General features: G+C 49.2%; 1 protein-coding gene across 1 annotated transcript in view; it reads right to left on the bottom strand.

The window, feature by feature from the left end:
• The window catches only part of LOC103210421, a 606,668-nt gene that overhangs the window by 133,616 nt on the left and 451,044 nt on the right, over positions 1-22,008 (bottom strand). The window contains 2 exon segments of the mRNA XM_042783036.1: positions 1,765-2,808; positions 20,672-20,674. Coding sequence (XP_042638970.1) covers positions 1,765-2,808; positions 20,672-20,674 — 1,047 coding nt within the window.

Genomic DNA, 22,008 nt, shown 5'->3' with positions numbered 1-22,008 from the left:
ATAAAAGAGGACATGAGAAAATATCACAAAATGGTAGACTTAAACCATAATATATCAACAATTACTTTAAATGTAAATGGTTTAAATATATCAATTAAAAGGCAGAAATCAGGAGAATGGATATAAAAGCATGATCCAACTTCAAGCTGTTCACAAGAAAATAATTCAAATATAATGATACAGGGAAGGTTTAAAATAAAACGATGGAAAAATATGAAGCATGGAAACAATCATAAAATACAAGAGTGGCTATATTAATATCATATAAATTATACTTTAAAGTCAAGAAAATTAACAGGCACAAAGAAGGACATTACATAATGATACATGGCTATCCTAAATAAGTATGCACCAAAAAGAGCTCTGAAGTTCATGAAGTAAAACTTGACAGAACTTAAAGGAGAAACAGTCAATTCCACAACTATAGTGGGGTATTCAGCACCACTCTCAGAAATGGAAAGAAATACTAGACAAAAAAAAATCAGTAAGCGTACAGAAAATCTGAGTGATAGCATCAACCAACAGGATCTCACTGACATTTATAGAAAATTCAACCCAACAAGAGCAGAATATATGTTTTTATCATGCGACCTTGGGACATTTACCAAGAGAGACCATTTCCTGGCTCATAAAACAAACTTCACCAAATTTAAATGTTTTGAAATCACATAGAGCATGTATTCAGACCAAACATGAAACAAAACTAGAAATCAGTAACAACAACAACAACAACAAAAACCCACAGGAAATACTATACACTCTAGAAGTCTCAAAAAGAATCAAGAAATATATAGAACTGAATAAAAATGTAATTAAAACTTACGTAAATTTGTGGGGTGGACCTAAAACAAAGGGGTGAAAATTTGTGGAACTAAGAATATTAAACAAATTTTAAATAATAAGAATAAAAAGAGAGGTATTACTTTACCCAGCTGCAAGATTTGCCATATAGCTCCAGCTACAAAATTGAAAAAGTAGATCAGGATCGAGAAAAAATGTTTTAGGTGTTGCAAACCACATGAATAAAGTGTTTTTTAAAACTCACAACAGTCCTAACTGTGCAAGAAAACGTGCCCATTCGTACATGTGTCCTTATCTCCTTAAATATAAATGTATTCATGATCAAGCCTGCATATTTCTTATAGACTTAGGCTCCTGATGAATAGAGACAATACTGTAGAACAAAGAAGACGTTCAAAAAGTTTTCAGCCCTGCCCTCAACTGACTAAACTCTCCTGACGCTAGACAGCAGTGAATGTATTTACAAGAAACAACACTCCCCTCTCCCCAGATAAAGTAAGGATGTAATGACAAATTGTCATACGCTTGGCAGAGAATCTGAAAGCTGCTGTTTCCATTTTTTTTCTATATTCTCTTCTTGGTCTCCTTCTTCTTTTAAAAAATATTCCTGAGATAACTCTGCAGTGTAAACTAAGAGAGAAATGTGGCTGAAGGCTGTCCTAAGTGCATAATGACCACTGGGTCTCTCCTGGATGAATTCCCAGGGAATTCCTAGTGTCTAGGCAGGACAGTTTCTACTATGACTCTTTAGATGACTAGCTAAGATCACCACAGAACACTTCCTCACAGGGATGACACCTGTGAGCGTTCCCTTTGGTATGAACGATCAGATGCTGAGTAAGAAGGTTCCTCTGGCCAAAGATTTTCCTCAGTAGTTACATTCAAAAAGTCCTTCCCCAACAGGAGTTCCTGGATGTTGACGGAGGCCTGTCCACTGTCAAAAGGTCTCTCCACATCTGTCACACTGATGGGGCTTCTCCCAGTGTGAGTCCTTTGGTGCTGAGTGAGGGATGAGCTACGACAGAAGGCCTTCCCACATTCACTGCACTCATACGGCTTCTCTCGAGTGTGGATGATCGAGTGTCTAATGAGATTTGTGCTCCAGCAAAAAGTCTTGCCACATTCGATGCATTCATAGGGCTTCTCTCCACTGTGAATCCGCTGGTGTCGCGTGAGGCCAGACCTGCGGCTGAAGGCCTTCCCACACTCGATGCACTCATGGGGCTTCTCCCCAGTGTGGATAGTGTAGTGGCGAATGAGGTCCGCCCGACTGCTGAAGGCTTTCCCACACTCTTTGCACTCAAATGGTTTTTCCCCAGTGTGGGCCCTCTTATGCAAGATATAAGTAGAGCAGTGGGTAAAAGCCTTCCCACACTCGCTGCACACATAGGGCTTCTCCCCAGTGTGGATCCGCTGGTGTCTCTTGAGGTAGGACCTGTGGTTGAAGGCTTTTCCGCACTCTGTGCACTCAAAGGGCTTCTCCCCAGTGTGGATGATGTAGTGGTGAATGAGGGCTGCACTCTCACAGAAGGCCTTCCCACACTCGCTGCACTCATAGGGCTTCTCCCCAGTATGGGTCTGCTGGTGCCACATGAGGTAGGACCTGTGTTTGAAGACCTTCCCACACTCAAAGCACTCGTAGGGATTCTCTCCGCTGTGAATGAGGTAGTGTCGGATGAAGCCCGGCCGATCACGAAAGGCTTTTCCACACTCTTTGCAGACAAACGGTTTTTCTCCTGTGTGGCTCCTTTTGTGCAGGACAAATGTGGAGCGGTGAGTGAAGGCCTTCCCACACTCACTGCACTTATAGGGCTTCTCTCCACTGTGGATCCGCTGGTGCTGTGTAAGGTGGGACCTGCGGTTGAAGGCCTTCCCACACTCTCTGCACTCGTAAGGCTTCTCCCCAGTGTGGACCATGTGGTGTTGAAGGAGATATGTGCTCTTTCTAAAGAATTTCCCACACTCTGTGCACTCATAGGGCTTCACTCCAGAGTGAATCCGCTCGTGCTGAGCAAGGAGACGTTTTTTGTTAAACACTTTCCCACATTCCTTGCATGTATAGGAATTTCTTTCTTCGTGAGTTGTGGCATCTTTAGCTGGTCCATGTGAGTCACTATCATGGAGAGCATCTCCTGCAGAGACTGGCTCCTGTACAACTCCTGAACAGGTACCATCATCTGTCCCCAGATCATCATGGTCAGTGCTCACTTTCCTAGGGAGATGCTCCTTTTGGGGGTCTACTCCTGGTTTCATGTGCTGGTGCTGCATTTCCAGTGGCCACTCCTGATCCCTGTCTTGACCCAGCTGGGAGTCCCTGGAGGTTCTGTGTGTCAGCTGTCCCTGGGCTGATGCTCCCTCAGAAAAGATGATCTCAGGAGAGGTTGGCTCTGTGGCTTCCAGGCTTGCACTGTCCCCTGAAAGACATCAAACATACAAAAGGGCCTCTTAGGAATGCCAAGATGGGACAAACCAAACCACCATACAATGAGAAAATAAAAACAAAAATTGTGCCTCTGTGCCTGCTGGGTTTAGACATCTCTGAAACCCAGGTTTGCCAATTATTTCCTTCCTGGTCCCTGGATATTTTGAAAGGGAGGTCAGAGGGTGAGTCTGGGACAAGGGACAGGGGTTTTGGAGTAGAGATACCTTCTTACTTCCATACATGGCATGGGTGGACAGAGTAATACTGACCCTGTATGTGGTAAGGACATCTTATGGTACTGTAAGAACACTACAAAGGCATACCTAATGCAGCCTAGCTAGGAGACAGGAAGAGATGGACGGGGGTTCCCAGAGAAGGGACCCCACATGGTGAGTCCTAATAGAGATGCAGGAACTGACACATCCGAGAACCCGGGAAAGGATGGTGCTGCCGAGAAAGTGGAGCTGGCAGGGACGGGGAGGCTGACGCCCAACTTCCTGACCTGCATGATGGTGGGCATGAGCACTGCCACTCCCAGGACAGAGCTTATCAACAGGAACAAGTGCTGAGCGGACCTAATGACTTGCTACGTGAGAAGAATGGACAGATCTGTCCTGGAGGAAATGCAGCTGGAATGCTCCTTGGAAGCGAGAATGACCAGACTTAATCTCACCTACTTTGGTCAGGTTGTAAAAAGGGACCATTCCTTGGAGAAGGATATCATGCTTAGGTAAAGTAGAGAGAGAGTCAGTGAAAAAGGGGAAGGCCCTCAATAAGATGCATCGACACAGTGGCTGCAATGATGCACTCAAGTATATCGAGGATTATAAGGCTGGCACAGGACCGGGCAGTGTTTCATTCTGTTGCGAGCAGGGTGGCTGTGAGTTGGAGCTGACTCGACAGCACCTAAAATAACAACAATATGCCTGAGGAACAGCCAGGTGAAAAGATAGCAAAACTAGCATCTAAATGAGTAAGACGGTAACACTTTATTTGAAGACATAAAAGAAGATCTATATAAATAGGGAAGTTAACAACATAAAGCTGCCAATTCCAGCCAAATCAATGCATGAATTCAACACAACTTCATTTAAAATTCCAACTGGGCTTATCATGGAACTGAACAAGCTGGTTCCAGAATTCCTATGAAAAAGCAAAGGACCAATGATATCCCTGAAGGAAAATAAGGAGGAAGACCTAACCCTATGAGTGAACAGCATTCTTCTGAAATAAAACATTGTCACAGCAAGGTGGAACAGACAAAGAGCTAAGACAAAGTTGCAATGAGAAAGAACAAGCCAAGTAATAGGCTCCCACGTACACAGAACCCTGTCACACAGCAGAGCAGCTCAGGCGTTGAGAGGAGAGACACTTTTGGAAACTCTGGTTACTCACATGGGAAATACTTAAAACCACATTCCTGTTGCATACCATACCCCAAACCAACCCAGATCAGTAAAGACAGAAATGTCAAACACCACATTGTAGTACTTTTAGTATAAGATAAATGAGAGTATGTTTTTGATGCTGGGGTAAATCAAGATTACTTAGTAGTAAGACCATTCATCATAAAAGGTTTTATAAATCAGACTACACTACAAAAAAAAAAAAAAAAATTTATTCAAAATATACTTTAAAGAGAGTGGAAGTCAGTGAAGGCAAACATGGGTATACGGGTGGATAGATGGGTGGACAGGCTGAACTATTAAATATGTCTGTGAAGTGGGGAGTGTATCCAAGAATATGTATAGGGTTGGCAGACAATAGTCCTATAAGTTTGTATGAATGATCAGAACTCCCAGGTGTAGAGCAGAGCTGACAAGGGGCAAGGTTGTAATCACTGCTTGGTCACAGCCAGCTACCCAGAGGTACTGAGTAGTTGAACTTGTGGGCTTGGGACCACAGTTGCAGCAGACATCAAGTTCAATTGGGATAACAAACTACACAAAGCATTGTTCTACCTCCTACTTTGGCGAGTAGCGACTGGGATCTTAAAAGCTTGCAAGCTGCCATCTAGATGCAACAATGGGTCTCTCCTCATCCAGAGCAAAGAAGAATGAAGAAAACATGCATGGAAACAAAACTCAAGCATTTGGAGAAAAAAAAAAGGGTGGGGTGGGGTGGGGTGGGGGGACCAGGTTTGCTGGTCCAATAGAGCCTGGTGGAACCACTGAGACTATGGCCCCTAGCTGCCCTTCAGGTCTGGAATTGAACCCACACCTGCGGCTTCCAGCCAAACAAAAGTCAGGCATATGAATTGAACATTTAGCTGAGGTAGATACACTCCGTGGAGAGAACAATCATGGGAGAAAGAAGGGCTGCTTATGTACCATGAGACAGCTTGGGGGGCAGGAGGGCATGGAGGGATGGACACAGGGAAGAGGTAATTATCAGGAGGAAGTGGAAAGGGAGCTGTTGCATTGTGGTAAATTGTGGTCAATGTCATGAGACAAAGTGTATATGAACTGCTGTATGGAAAGTGAATTTGCTCTGTAAATTTTCACCCAAATCACAATTTAAAAAAAAAAAAAGAGAGAGAGAAAGAGAGTGGAAAAGTAAGGTTCAAACCTAGGAGAATATATTTGCTCAGGATGTAATGGATAGAAAATTACTATCAGGAATGTACAGATAATCACTGCAAATAACAAGGAGAAGGGCAAACAACTGAAGAGAAAATATCACACATCATTCATTTCACAGAAGATAGAGATGGCCACAGAACATGATGAAGTGGCTGGCCTAACAATGACAGAAATACAAATCAAGACCACATAAGATGGCTTTGTCTACTGGTCTGACTGGCAAACATTAAGGAGTAAGTACCATGTATAGAGGAGCTCTGGTGGCATAGTGCCTAAGGCACCTGACTGCTAACCAGAAGGCTGGCAGTTCAAACCCACCAGTCATTCCTCGGAAGGAAGGCTGGGAAATCTACTTCCATAGTGATACCGCCTTGGCAACCCAAGGAGGGGTCGCTATGAGTTGGGTCCGACTCGGCGGCACATAACAACAACACAACAACCACGTATAGGATGGGACATGGAGCAATGGAACCCCTTGAATTTTCCTTGTGAAGTTAAATTGGTATAATGCCTTTAGAAAGCAATGGGAATTATCCTGTGAAACTGAACACTCAGAAAGCCTATAATGCAGTAACTTCACTCCTAGAAACGTTATGGGAGCTCTGGTGGCATAGTACCTAAAGCATTTGACTGCTAACCAGAAGGCTGGCGGTTCAAACCCACCAGCCACTCCTCAGAAGGAAGAATGGGCAATCTACTTCCGTAGTGATACTGCTTCAAAAACCCAAGGAGGGGTCGCTATGAGTTGGGTCTGACTCAATGGCAGTGCGTTTGGTTTTTGTTTTGGTTTAGAAACATTATTGTTATGGATTGAATTGTGTTCCCAAAAATATGTGCTGTGAATCCTAACCTGATACCCATGGACGCCATCTCATCTGGAAATGGAGTTTTCTCTGTTGTGTGAACGGGGCCCTTCCCCTTGGTGTAGGTGTGTCTTAAACCAATCATTCCTGAGACACACAACGAGCGGCCTAGGCACACAAACAAGAAGGACAAACAGGGAAGACAGAGCCCACGTGAAAATCACCAGGAAATCGGGGACCAGAAGCAGAAGGAGACAAAGATCTCCCTGAGAGCTACCAGAGAGCCTTCCTCTCGAACTGCACCCTGTCCTATCCCCTTAGACCGTGACAAAGTCATTTCTGCTCAGTGAAGCCAACCACTTGTGGCATTTCCGTTTACTGCTGCAGCAGCTTCACCAAAACAGTTACCAAAAGACACTGTGCACACGTGCACTTGGACCGACCCATGCACATGGATGTTCACAGCAGCACGCGTGAAAAAGAATGAATGTGCCCAATTCGATCTCCAGGGAGTGGAAAACTGCACTGCGAGAGAGCCGTGCCAGGGAACATGACAGGACAGCAGGACACCAATGAAGGAGCAACAGTGCCCCAAACTGAAACGGCAATAACGTCCATCAGGGGAAACACAGAACGAGCGGCAGGTTTTCACATGAGAGGTATCAGCTGACCTCTGACATCGTGGGTGCCGTTCCAGACCACCACAGAATAGTGAGTAGCTCAGCAACACAAGTCACACGAAGTTCTGGTTTCCAAGAGCATGTGATACTCTACTGTTGTCTACTTAATGTGGAACGTTATGATATGGTACTATGAGAATGACCAAAATGTGACACTGCAACACAAAGTGAACACGTGCTCCTGGAAAAGTGATGTCGACAGGTTTGCTTGATGCAGGGTTGCCACAAACCTTCACTTTATAAAAACGCAGGATCTGCAAAGTGCAGTAAAATGAGGTATGCCTGTATCACCCAGTCCAAAGATGAACCAAATGCAACCAAGTGCAGCCACACGGACGGACAACATTCCCACAGACACAGTGATGATCAAGGGGCACAGGCATGACAGAAAGCACATGAAAACCCACTGGCATTGTCTTGAATCTGACTGATGACTCTACAGCACAAGGCAGAACTGCCCCACAGGGTTATCCAGGTTAGAATCTTTAGGGGAGTAAATCACCCGGCTTTTCCCTTATGGAGCAGCTGGTGGGTTTGAACCACTGACCTTTCAGATTGCAGCTGAACACTTAACCACTGCACCACCAGGGATCCTTCCAGAAAGCGTACTAAAAAAGAACAAAAACAAAAACCACTGCCGTGGATTCGATTCCAACTCATAGTAACCCTATGTTGTTGTTACGTGCCGTTGAGTTGGACCCGACTCATAGCGACCCCTCCTTGGGTTTCTGAGGCGGTATCACTACGGAAGTATATTGCCCAACCTTCCTTCCGAATAGTGACCCTATAGGACAGGGAAGAACTGCCTACTAGGGCTTCTCAGGGTGTCAATCTTTATGGCAGCAGACTGCCTCATCTTTCTCCTGTAGAGGGCAATGGCCAGTGCATTTGAACTGCTGACATTCTGATTAGCAGGCAAGTGCTTTACCCGTACTCCTCCACCATGGCTTCTTCAAAAAGCTTATGAACTAAAAACCAAACTCACTGCCATTGAGCTGATTCCAACTCATAGTAACACCCACTGGGTTTCTGAGATGCTAAATCTTTACAGAAAAAGATTGCCCCATCGTCCCTCTGTGGAGTGGCCAGTAGGTTTGAACAGACAACCTTCTGCTTAGCAGTCAAATGCCTTAGGCACTGAGCCATCAGAGTACCTTCAGAAATCCTACACCAAAAAAAAAAAACAAAACTCACTGCCGTGGAGTTGGAAACCCTCCTTGGGTTTCTGAGGCAGTATCACTACAGAAGTAGATTGCCCAGTCTTCATTCCGAGGAGTGGCTTGTGGATTTGAACCACTAGCCTTCTGGTTAGCAGTCTAATGCCTTAGGCACTATGCCACTAGAGTTCCTAGAAAGCCTATAATAGAGTTCAATTTATATCCATGCAGAGTCTAAAAGAATGTGCTGTTGAACATGTAAATACAATTCTCTCTGTAGAGGGGATCCCGACTGCAAGGGGGCACAAGGATCCTGCTGAGCAGTGAAGCGTCTTCTACGTCGCCTTTGGCTCCACATATGAAAACATCCATCAAGCAGACCTCTTCCGACCGCACACATCACTGCATACAAGGTACACCGCAATCAGAAACTGAAAGGCCACCAGAGTCGAGGGCATACATGGAACCCCAGGAGAGGCATCTCTTTCAAGAACAAGAACGCTCCTCCAAGAAGCTCAGGTGTTCAAGGAAGTCGTCAAGGCCAGGCTGAGGCCAGTACACAGCCATGTGGGTTTTCACTTCTTTATTCTCTCTAAGAGGAATGAACAGAAACATGTTCTCATGCCGAGTACAGGGTGGAGCTGCAGAAATGACTGACTAGGCATGAAGAAGGAAAGAAGGAAACTCCCTGCAAAGACGTCATGTACACTCTGGTGCCGGAACTGGCAGGGTAGGTTAAGACCTCCTCTAGGATACCACCAAGATTATGGCCCTTAGTCATCCTTCAAGCCTGGAACTGAACTCAGCCCCCGTGGCTCAACTTTCAGCCAAGCAGACAGGTCTATAAGATGAACAGTAACACGAGGGTGGTATGAACTCCTTAGAACAATCAAGCACACGAGATCAAAAGGGCAGCATGTGCCCAGGCACAGAGCTCAGAGGCAGGAAGGGACAGGAAAGAAGGACAGATGGAAATGCGAAACAGGGAGGAAGCAGGAATGCAGTTACATTGTGGGGATTGCAATCAATGTCACAAAACAAAATGTGCGTGAATTAGTGTATGACAAACTAATTTGTTCTGTAAACTTTCACTTAAATTACAATAAAAAGTTAAGAAAATAAAGGAAAACACCCACAAAAGGAAGCTATAAACATGAGATTCAGATCAGTGTGAAATGGCTCAGGGTCCTTATGGACACAACTGTATTCCCCACAAATGTGTGCTGTAAATCCTAAGCCCTGTACTTGTGGCTGGAGCCCAGGTGGCACAATGAATTAAGTGCTTGGCTGCTCACCTAAAGGTCAGCAATTTGAACCCATCAGCTCCTCCAGGGGAGAAAGATGTGTTTGTCTATTTTCCTGAAGACGACAACCTCGCAAACCCTACTGAGTGGTTCTACTCTCTTACAGGTCACTGTGAGTCAAATCGACTCCACAGCAGGGGTTTGGTCTACCTGTAGCTACAACCTCATCAGGGACTGGTTTTTCTCTGTTATACAGATGAGACCGTATTAGTGAGGGTGTGTCTTGAGTCACTCTCCTCTGAAATATGAAAAGAGGAAGGTGAGATGGACAGACAGAGGCCACAGCACATGAAGATCACCAAGAAGCAGAAATGGCAGCTGAGACAAGCACCTTCCTCCAGCGGCGAGAGCCCTCCCCTAGATCTGTGCCCTGAATTCGGACATCCAGCCTCTTAAACTGAGACAAGAAACTTCTGTTTGTCAAAGCCACCATCTCGTGGCATGCCTGCTACAGAGAACTCAGAAAGGGTAGAGTGCCATGAGGAGGCGGACCTGACTTTAACATGAAAACATGCTGACGCGTCACTGGCTGGGGAGGCCGATCACCCCGGGGGGCCGGTGCGGGACACGGCAGCCTGACCAGAGGCTTAGAGCAGATGTGGGGGGACCAGGTAGGAGTCTATGAGCAGCATCCAGGACAGCTGATGAGAGCTTGGGCAAGTGTGGGCCAGAGCTGATGGAGGTGACAGACTCAGGAGGTGTGTGTCATGTGTAACGGTAGGACCGGGGGGTGGCTGGAGGAGGTGGAGGTGTTGAGGACTGAACCAGTAAACAGTCCTCTGACCTGCTGAGCTAGCAGGACCTATCACTGAAACTCAGGAGGTGGGAGGAGCGGGCAACATCATGGTTCCTTGCTAGGCAGGCAGAGAGGTAAGACCTCGCTGGGGTCACAAGGCAGGTCAGAGGTGCCTTTGAGACAGTCACAGAGAGATGTAGAGATGTGGGATGGAGGAGGGGCTAGACTGAGACTCACTGACTGGCTGAGCAGCACCAAGGGACCAACAGAGGGGAGAGGGCACTAACCAACATGCAGGCCAGCTCCCATAACCTCAGCAGGCCAGATGGGGGCTGAGAAGGCCAAGTGGCTCCGTGAGGTTTCACCAAACAGTAGAGGCAGAAGACATGGGACAAGAGACACCCTGAGCATCTGGGTGACAGTGCGAAGCACAGGTGGATGAATGTGGGAGAAGACAAGATGCAAAGTACAGCTGGAGAAAGCAATCAGGTGCCAAGGCAAGCTCTTGTCTTCAGCATGCAGGAGGAAGCGGACTGTTGTCATTACTGATGGCAGCTACTATCAGGACCTGAGTACTGCTCACAGCTGACTTCTGCAAAGCCACTTGCTGTGTGTCTGGCGCTTATCTAATTACACCATCAAAGCACCTGATCATGCGGAAACCATCACCACTACCACTTTTCAAGACCACAGGGTCGGCAGTTGACTGTGTTCAGCACACAGCTTAACCACTTGTCCACGTGTACCCACTGTAACCAGCCTGGTTCCTACGAGCAGACTGAACGGATCTGGGATGTTGCAGAGGTAGCTGTGACCTCTCTCGCCTCTGTCCTCTGCCAGCTGTCGGATGGTGATGAGAGGGGACTCCTGGGGCCTCAACACCTACTGTGTGCTCCAGAGCTCTGATCCCGTGGATCTCATATGAGTGAGAAAAACTATTACCATGTGCTGAGCCCTGATTTGAGTTTATCTGTTACAGCAGCCAGCTTGGGTTGCAAGGCTGGCGAGTGGCAAAGCTTACTATTTTTTGAGCCTGAGTAGCCAAGAGCCCATAGCCTACTCTTAGCTTACACAGGCACATCTCAGAGATGCTGCAGGTCGGTTCCAGACAACTGCAATGAAGCGAATACTGCAGTAAGGTGAGTCACGTGTATTGTCTGGTTTCCCAGTGCATATAAAAGTGATGTTGATGCTATATTGTGGTCTACTGAGTGTGCAAAAGCATGATGAAAAAGCCTGAAATGTTGTGAGAATTACGAAAATGGTCACAGACAAAGGAAAGGAGCACACGCTTTTGGAGAGCTGGTGCTGACAAGACTTGCTCGAGGCAGGGCTGCCACCAACCTTCACTGTATAAGAAACCACGATATCTGAGAAGCGCAACCAAGTGAGTGCAATCAAAGAAGGTACCCCTGTACGCCTCTCCTCCCAGGGGCAGCGAAGCACTGGGAAGAAAGGAAACCCAGGTGGAAAGGCTCCAGGGCACCTATGTCCCCAAAAGGAAATGACAGGAAGTTTCCTGAAGGGGTCCAGGTCTCACCATCTGCAGGCTGCAGGGCCTCAACTGGCTGCTCCCGGTCACCCACCTGGACAGGTGCTCTGGGACAGGTCTTTCTTCATGGCCCACAGCTCCTGCCTGAGCTCCAGCTCATAGATCAGCTCTGGCTTAGGCACAGGACACCCTGTTCATGGAGAAGGAAGAGGACACAAGGATTTTGTGAGAAGTGATGACACCTCAGTGGAGCCTGGGACATCATGGTGGGAACGAGACCTCAGAACGAGACCGCTTCCATCCAAGCAAACAATGCTGACAGCCTGGAACCAAGCCAGGGCGCAAACACCGTCCCTGGGCCCCGAAGACTGTGGACAGTCCTGCTGGCTGTTCAGGCAGCACCTGCCCCTCTGACTTCCGGCCGGCAGAGTCCAGCTCTGTTCAGACAGACTCATGGCACCCAAGGGATGGCCCCTTCTTCCAGAAGTTGTTGTCCATTCATCCCAGTCTGGGAGCCTTCATCTGCTTGTGCATTAGAGCCCCTGGGGCTGTCTGGTTTCCATTCACAGATCCACTGACACCACATCTCTGAGGGACACACCTGCACTCAGTGGATGTCACAGCTCCTGGGGGGTTTGATTCCCAGGGAGGAGTGACAAGCACAGGTATCCTCAGTTTACCAACTGTGTCCTGGTCACCATCGTCTGAGGTAGACAGATGACCTAACTGGCCACTCTGTGAAGCGCAGACCTTCACTCCAGGAAGGCTGAATGGGGGAACCTGCCACTACTATCGACCCAATGTATCCTGAGACTCCTGCCAGAGAACCTGCTTGAGGACCTGGACCAATGAGCAGAATCAAGGAACCAGAACTGGGCTGCCATCCACCAGCCCAGAGCCAGCCCCACCCCTATAATTCTCATCAGGTGAGATGATACAGTTCCTTCAGGCAGGACTTTAAACTAGTTCAAAACAGTTCAGTGATTATCATGGTCATTAAGGGCCAAGTATGTGTTGCATAGCAACCAAATCTCTTGCCCATGGTATCTGAACCCAACCAAAACCAAAACCAAACTCACTGCCATCGAGTCGAATCCAACTCAGAGCAACCCCTCCTTGGGTTTCCGAGGCAGTATCGCTATGGAAGTAGATTACCCAACCTTCCTTCTGAGGAGTGGCTGGTGGGTTTGAACCACCAGACTTCTGGTTAGCAGTCAAATGTCTTAGGCACTATGCCACCAATAGAAAGCAAACAGCTGTGCCCTGCTCAAAGATGGCAGCTTGGAATGTCTGCTGCTCTCTCAAATCCTTCCTCCTCAAAGTTTCAGGAGCCTGATGCAGGAGACTGGATTACTGGCAGCACTCCGGAGAGCAACACGCACTCAAAGCAGGGTGGCTGGCCGCCATCTTTGGGCAGGGCACAGCTGCTCTGTTTGGTACTCGGGTCAAAATACCACTGGCAACAGATTTGGTCACCATACGACGCATATGTGCTCTTGTTTAAGACAGCAATTACTGAATGGTTTTGACCAGCTCGAAGCCCCACCTTCAGGGTGAATCCCATTGAGCTGTCTTCTGTTAGACACAGCCCAAAACATTCTGACAGATGTGTGGGGGGGGAGGGTAAAGGACTTGAAGACTGTATATCAGTCAATGGCCGAGGCACCGGACCCAGAGAAGCCTTGCCTGGCACAGCCTGGACCACAGTTAACCAGCTGACACTAAGCAAGTGCTCACAGGTGTCTGCTGTCAGCCTGGCACCGAGCTCAGTAATGAGTCCATGGAAAAGTGGAACCTCCTTTAGTTCCGTCAGGAGTTGTGCTCATTACCTCAGGGCACACATTGGTCCCTCTACCAAGAGCACTTTTCTCGCCCCCACCGCATCCACATGCTGAGTCTAACTCTTTGGGTCTTAGGTCAACTGTCACTTCCTGTGAAGGCTTCTTTGAAATGCAGCTCTCAAGTCCAAGTGTTTCATCAATTTGCCACACTGTCACAGAAGTTTCAATCCTAATAAAGACCAAACCCACTGCTGTGAAATGGACTCCAACTCATAATGTCCCTATAGGCAAGAATGGCACTGCCCCACAGGGTTTCCAAGGCTACAATCCCTATGGAAGCAGACTGCTCATCTTTCTTCCAAGTGGCTGGTGGGCTCTCACGCGATGCCACTAGCATTCCCCACCCCCAGGTGGAAAGATCAAACACCCATCCAGAATGGAAACAGAATAACCAGAACAGAAATAACCACGTTCGCGCGTTGTGAACAACAGGCCCGATGTCACGCAACAACCTGTGTAGAAACTGTTGAATGGGAGCCTCACCTGCTGTGTAAACCTTCACCAAAAACCCAATTGAATAATTTAAAAGAAAAAAAAATGATCCAGACATTGTCAAATGCCCGCTGGAGACAAAGCTGGACTGCTGTGAAGCACTGCTGTGAACTCATCCCTTGCAGCCGTGCAGGATCGGGGCCCAGGCTTCAGGAAGCCATCGGCGATCCTCAGGCCCTGGGGAATGCAGACGCCCTGCCTGCTCAGCCCTGTCCCGCAGAACATCCGCCACCCAGAGCCCTGCTAACTGGGCCACGGGAACACTGAACCCAGCTGAGCTGGGCCAAGAGGAGGATCGAGGCCAGCCTCCGCTAGGCACTGGGATGAGAGATGAGGAACTTGGTGGCCTTTTCCCATGTCAAGGATGCCCCACAGAAGCCAGCTGCACACAGAGAGAGAAGTGACGCAAACGTGCACAGATGTAGTGACGAGGAACCTGGGGGCCCCAGAGAGCAAGAACCAGAGGGGCTACTTGGTACTGCAAACTCGCAGAGGCAGAAAATGCCACTGCGCAAACACAGTGACGGGAGCAGACCCACAGACAGAAGCCAGGACAGGGGATGATGGGGTTTCTCAGAAGCCCTGACAGCATCCCTCCTGGGGTCCAGCTGTAGCGCCTCCCTCTGGGTTCTGCGAGACACCAATTTCCTCCAACATATCCTTAGCTTCTGGAGGTGAGCCTAAGAGACAGCGAGAGACCAGACAGGGAGAGACCAGTCCAGAAAATGCCTCAAGCTGAAGGGAGAAGGGAGTGTGGGCGCCAGAGGCTGTCCTGCTGAGCCAAGTCCGGAGTGAAGAGGAGGTGAAGGAGGCGCAGGTCACACAGATGAGAGGCGCGGCCTTACCCAGCGACACCAGCAGCCCACAGTTCTCCAGCATCACCTCCTGGTACAGGCTCCTCTGGGTCAGGTCCAGTTGTCCCCACTCCTCCCGGGTGAAGGTCACGGCCACGTCCTCAAAGGTCACAGATACCTGAAGAGCCAAACAGAAGCAGGGGTGTTGACCTTGGAAAGTGGGATGGGAGTAGAGCCTGTGTGTCAATGACCAACATGCAGAGGAACTCACGCCCCAGGTCACTGAAGTCACAACTCCTGAAGGCCTAGCTCGGTGCTGGGCTCAGCATGGGGAAGGCCATTGCTTCAGACAGAATCGACACAAGAAAGAGAAGCCTCCACATGGGACCAACAGAGAATGGTGGAAGACAATGGCAATCGCACATCAACTGTGAAGTGCCGACAGTAAGGGCAAGGATGACAACAATCACACCAGCAGCTGCATCCCACAGGCCCTCACCTCGCTGTGCAACTGCCCTGTGCTGAGGGCTCAACATGCCAGGTTCAAGCCACAAGTCTCCAGCTATGAAGCCAGACTCTTGAATCTGGCACTGACCTGCTGAGTGACCTCAGTACGTCACTTCACTTCTCTGAGGCTTGGCTTCCAAATCAATACACTAAGACCTCCCACTTCACCCACAACAGTTATGAGTTGCAGACCACATTCACTGCTTGGCAGGCTTTGGGATTAATCCTCTCTGAGTCAGTAGGGTGAACACCATTGTCCTCTCTACATCAGAATCTGCAGTCTCTACCAACCCACCCACAGTCCCACATCTTATGAGCTGGGCCAGGGCTTGAACGCAGGTCCCTCTGCTCCAGGGCCTCCTCCTTCACCAAAGTGAATCCACAGGAACAAGGTTGGAAAGCGTTTCCAGTAATTTCTCCTGTTAAATCCACTAAGCCATTCCTGAAACCATGTCTGTGAATGTGGGCAGAGGAGCAGAGTTGTCATCACTGAACTCACAGATAAGCGCCCTCAGGTGGCACCTGCCTGAGGACTGGCAGTGGCTGGACAGCTCCCTGCACCCCTGGCTCTGTCTGGGCCTAGACGATTCTCAGGGAGATTGACAGTGAACTATCAGCCTCTTTATCCTTCCAAAAGAACACAGGCCTCTGGCTGAGGCTGGGATAACATCCAGCAAAGGACCACATACTCTCACCTTCCTTGTACCTGTCTCAGCAGGTGTGTGTGTAGAGGGTGGAGTGGGGGTGATCGTGGCAACCACAGGCTCTCTTGGGGCACCTGAAATAACAAACAGACTTCACCTTTGTCTACATACTCCTCATCCTAAAGCCCAAAGTCACCTGCTGGGAGAAGGACCACCTGCCTTGCAAAGTTCACTTTAGGTGTCACCAGCCCAGGGTGTTAGAGTGAGTAAAAGTACATATTCTGGTGGTCAACATAATGGGTTTGAGTTTCTGGTACTTAAGAGCTGTGTGACCTTGGACAAGTAACTTAACCTCTCTGAGCCCTGGGCACCCCTTGTGTAATAATACTAGCCATAACACTGATGAGTTAAGGATTAAACCAGGTGATACATGACTGCCCAACATCCTACATCAAAGACTCAAAAGCGAGCAACCACAGCTCTTTGCCTACGAGTCTTCATTTTTCTTTTTGCTCCCCATCATGGAAACCCTCCACCCCGTAGGGTTTTGTAATTTTTCCAGATGTCACAAAGTTGGTAGAGGCAGGCAAGCAGGGCAGAAGCTACTTCAGTCTCAACTGCCAGAAAAAGCCTCTCCACATGGGTGACCTGTGAACAGAGGCCAGAGCTGTGAGCAGGAGAACTCTCCAGAGCTCTAGGGACAGTGTCCCAGGCAGGGGTCGCTGCGAGGATGAAGGATGAAATGGGGGAGAGACTAGTATGGTCCCACAGGTGAGCACTGAGCAAGGGACCGGAGGAAGGAGACCAGGCTGGAGGTGGTCCGGCAGGGTGGATCCAGGGCCAGCGCTGCAGGTCCAAGGGGCGCTGGGTTTTTCCTAAGTACATGGGAACCCCTAGAGGGAGCCTCATTCATTCATCAACAACTCATCGAGCAGCGGTCGGTCCGGACACTGTTCTGTGGTGGTTGGGTGGGTGCTGACAGTCCATTCCTACCCTCAGTGACCCCATGTGACGGAGAAGTGTTCCCATAGAGTTCCCTAGGTTACGGGAGCAGATCGCCAGGTCTTTCTCCCGCGGAGCCGCTGGAGGGTTCAAGCCCCAGGCCTTTCGGATAGCCCCAGGCCGAGCGCTTAGCCCTTGCGCCACCAGGGCCCCGCGGGGCCAAGTGGGGGCTGGATTTGTTCCCGGTGAGTGAGACGAGGACCCCAGGAGACGCCTCGTTCGTTCTTCGACAACTCGGTGAGTTACTGCCGGAATCCCGACACCCGCCTGCGGCTGGGGCTGAAGGAGCAAGGCGCCCAGGGCGGAGAAACCCGGGGCGTCCGGAGCCCGGCCCGCTCCCCCTCGGAGGGCTTCCGAGACTTTCCTCCGCTCACCTGGGGCAGGTCCGTCAGCGCCGCAGCCATCGTGGGGCCCCGTGAGGAGCGCGCGCACAGGGGCGGCCCGGCCGGGGGGGGGCCTCGGTCTCCCCGGGGGAAAGCGCACAGGCCCGGGCGCCGCCCTTGGCACCCGGGGGGGGTGAAGGAGGCCCGGAGGGGCCGAGGGACACCTGTCACCGGGGCTCACGACTCGAGCACAGGGGCTCGGTCCCGACCAGAGGACCAGGGAGCGGCCCCGACCTAGCCCTCAGCGTCCCCAGGGCCGCGGGGACCAAATTGCCACAGGCAAATGGCGTACGCTCTGAGGCAGCCTGAAGTCCCGCCCCGCCTACGTGGCCGCCGGAAACGCCCCTCTCCTTGGCCGTCATTGGCCGGCGACGTACGACGGAAGCCTTCTGGGTAACGTAGTTTCCGGCTCCATTCATCCGGCCGAGGAGCGCCTCTTCAGCAAGAAGTCTTCAGTGTAAAAGGCGCACAAGGTCTAAGGCCCTCGTTTCCAAGGGTACGGAATGACGGATGCGGGGCCATTCATTCTGCGACCCAGGAAACCGAGGCCCGGGAGGCGGAGGGATTCACAGGGAGTAAGACCAAGTACAATCTGCTTTCGTGGTGACACTGCCTTAGAAACCCAAGGAGGGGTCGCTAATTGGACTCCAAGGCACATAACAACAAGAAGACCAAGTGCAAAGGCGTGAATACAGGCTCTGGCCTAGGCTCATCCCTTCCCAGCTCTCTTTATCTCGTTCCTGGATCCTTCCCGGTTGTTGTGTGCTGTGGAGTCGATTCCGACCCATAGGGCCCCCATGTGACAGAGTAGAACTGCCTCACGGAGTTTCCTAGGCTGTCACCTGCTAGGGAGCCGATGGCCAGGTGTTTCTTTCGTGGAGCGCTGGTGGGTTTGAACTGCCAACCTTCGCTTGGCAGCTGAGCTGTTAACGTCTGCCGCATCAGGGCTCCTTATACATTCATTACCACTCCAAATAGAAAATATCAGCAGGTTCTTCATGAATCTTATTGGAGGGAGTGACAAAGGAGCAGGCCCCTCCCCCATCCTGAAAAGAAAAGGTCAGGAGGAGGATGCTGGGAGTGCCACCAGGCTTGATCAGTACACAGAGACAGCCTTCTCCCGGGCCATCTTTAGCCCACTAATGGCTGCAGGCCTGCAGGGTGCACGGACATCAGGGTAGGATAACTGGCTCCAGCAGCTGACAGTGCCGTCCTCAGAGATGCGGAAGCTATGAGTGGAGAAAGCCCAGGAGGGAAGCTCAGGGCTCCAACTTGGAATGCCTTTGTTTCTGGCTATCCTGCTCCAACTCATGGCGACTTCCTGGCACGACACTGCCTGGTCCCAGGCCATCCCCGTGACAGGCTGCAGCTGAGACTGCTGTGATTCATAGGGTGTTCACTGCCTGACAAGCACACCTCGGAGCTATTACAGGTGTGGTTCCAGCTATTACAGGTGTTTGTGCCTCAACAAAGCCAATACTGCTATCAGGTGAGTCACATGAAGTTTTTGGTTCCCCAGTGCACACAGAGGTTATGTTCACACTATACTGTAGTCTACTAAGTGTGCAAGAGCATGAAAAAGTTTGGTAGTTCACTACCAAAATCTGACAGCGACAGGAAGTGAGCCCAAGCTGTTGGAAAAATGGCGCCAGTAGACTTGCTCCGGGGAGGGTTGCCACAAACTCTCCATTAGTGAAAGATGTGTTCTCTGCAAAACACTGTAAAGTGAGGTGCATCTGCCAAGTGTCTTTCTTCCTAGTTTTTGGAAAGGGATACTGATCTCAGACCCTTGGAAATAAATGAAGAAATCGTTGGTTGGCATGGAGTCGATTCTGACTCCTGCTGACCCTATGTTCAGAGTAAAACTGTTCCATAGCATTTTCATCCAAGGCACGTCTGGAGGAGTTTGAACCATCAGCCTTATGGCTAGCGGTCAAGAACTTCACCCTTGTACAATCCACAGACTAAATAAGAAGAGCTGTTGTGTGCCCGTGAGTCAGTTTCGACTCACAGCAACCCTATAGAGCAGAGCAGAACTTCCCTACAGGGTTTCCTAGGCCAGGTCTTTTCTCCCAAGGAGAAGCTAATGGGTTCAAACTGCTGACCTTCCAATTAGCAGCCAAGTGATTAACCACTGCGCCACCAGGGCTCATAAATGAGAAGGAAATGCTGTTTGAGCTTGTTCTAGCAAGGAAGTCAGCGCTGTTACCTGTTTGGCAGGGACTTGAAGGCGGGGGAGTTGCAAAGTTGATAGTGAAAAAAGGGCTGGCTTCAGATACGCTCCGCCTGGAGGCTGCTGGCCTGGGGGAGCCATAGGTGGCACTAGATCCAGGACAGCCTGTGTGGCTAAAAACAACAAAACCTCCAGTGTCTGTCAAGCTGACTCATGCATGGCAACCCCACATATGCAAAGCAGAACTACACTCCACGGTTTTCATGGCCATGACCTTTAGGAAGCAGACCACCAGGCCATCCTTCAGAGGCACCTCTGGGTGGGTGTGAACCACTAACCTTTTGGTTCGCAGCTGAGCATTTAACCATCTTTACCACCCAGGGACTGGTTAGGGCACATACTTGGCTTCCACTGGATGGTAGTAAATTGGAAGTGGAGGCAACAATCAAGGAAGGTGGCAGCTACTGATGGAGTCCAGGGCATTTTCAACCAATTGCTGCAGAGGACAAAAGTCAGAGACCTATTTTCAGCTAAGATCCAGCCCTCCATTTGCACATGCAGTCTCTCAGAACTCAGTGTCTCCAAGTACCAAAGACTCATTGGACCGGCCAATCAGAAGAGTGGAAAGGCAAAAAGATTTTCTCAAAAAATTACCTTTGCTATCTTTGCTTCTTATACTTTGGAAATCTACATAAAGTGCTCCGATAGTGGGGTCAAGCAAGGCCCTTGACTTCCCTTCCTGTCATGATTTCTATAGGTAGTTTGGGAAAACCACCCAACATGTCAACATGGGAAAAACCACCACCCAGCATAGGGGGAAATACCCCAATGCTCTTGTCTGTGATACAAATGTTATACCTTCTAGTTGGAACACTGGCCGTTGTGCTAAATGGCTCCCACACTGTGACCTGGGGCAGTTTGTACACTTCCTATCTTCAGTTCCCTATCTGTGGATAGCAGGCATCCATCTCAAAGCAGTGAAGCACATGAGATCACTGTATGTGACATTCTTAGCAGGCTTTCACACTTAATTATGTTCTGTGGAAGCAAAACACATTGTACACCTTGAGCCAAACCAAAAAGTAGGGTCACCTGTCCTACCCTGGCTCTGAAAATAAAGCCCTTACATTTCCTGTAAGTTGCTACAACTCCTTAGAGTAACCTCATACTAGACATTTACAGTGCTGTCAGAAGTTGTGTGATGATCCTGATATAACCGTCAGGCAAGCAAACGATTCTCCACCATGATCAGACTAACATAAACTTGATAACCTCAGTAATATTCTCCCTTAAGTGACTTTTTGTTTTTACTTGTTTACAATTAAGTCCTTCTAAAGCCTGATGCTCTTACAAACTCTTGTAGCAAGTCACCATCTCTTTGTTCCAAACTTATTCTCAGACCTCTCTGTATTAGTCATTGTTATTACTTACCCAAGATTCCAGATGAGACTTGAGGCTCACAGGGGTGAAGGCAAATCCACAATATTGCAGAGCTTGTAAAATGCCAGCACAAGATTTGCATGAGTGTTTCAAACTCCAACCTCATCGTGTGATGTGACACAAACTCGCTGGCCCTCAGCTTCTGCTTGCGGTTGGCTACTGGAGCACTTCAGCAGCTGAGCAGATGGAGAGGGAGGCTGCCACGGTGATTCCAAGTCCCCGACAGCAGTTTCGGTGCACTGGATACAAGCCTCCACCCAAGATCACAGCTCCCTTCAAGGAGCGCCTGCCTGGCTCAATTCCTCATCTCCTGGGATGCTGTAACTGCCCTTTGCCCTCACTCCAACAAGCCCAGGAATGCCAACCACCTCACACTCGCTAGCCTTAGTTTTGCATGAGTCTGTGGGCTTTCCTATCACTGCGACCACATGTTTCTAAGAGTTCCTTTCTTGAACTTTTCTAATGATTCTAATTACAGTATGGCGTTTTCCTCTCCAGACCATGACAAATGAAGAATCAGAAAAACAGCTTCTCTCATAGTACAGTGCCTTTGTGTCATTTTAATGACTTTGACTCAGTCTCTCACTTGGCTAGTATTCTGTTGATTCTACCAATGGGTTTTTGTTCAAGATGAAAAAGATACACTTGTGTATGGGATGGAAAACAAATACCAATACCCGTTGACAAATTCTGAGGTAACCTAACCACCCACCTCTTTGGAGGGTTCCATGTTCCCTCTTGCGAAGTCCTTGCAT

The sequence above is a fragment of the Orycteropus afer genome, unplaced genomic scaffold, assembly GCF_000298275.1.
Source record: "Orycteropus afer afer isolate SDZICR_OR568_19922 unplaced genomic scaffold, OryAfe1.0 scaffold00610, whole genome shotgun sequence".
NCBI classification, from domain to species: Eukaryota; Metazoa; Chordata; class Mammalia; order Tubulidentata; family Orycteropodidae; genus Orycteropus; species Orycteropus afer.
The sequence above is the reverse complement of the archived record's forward strand: the minus strand, read 5'-3'. Positions and strand labels throughout refer to the sequence as shown.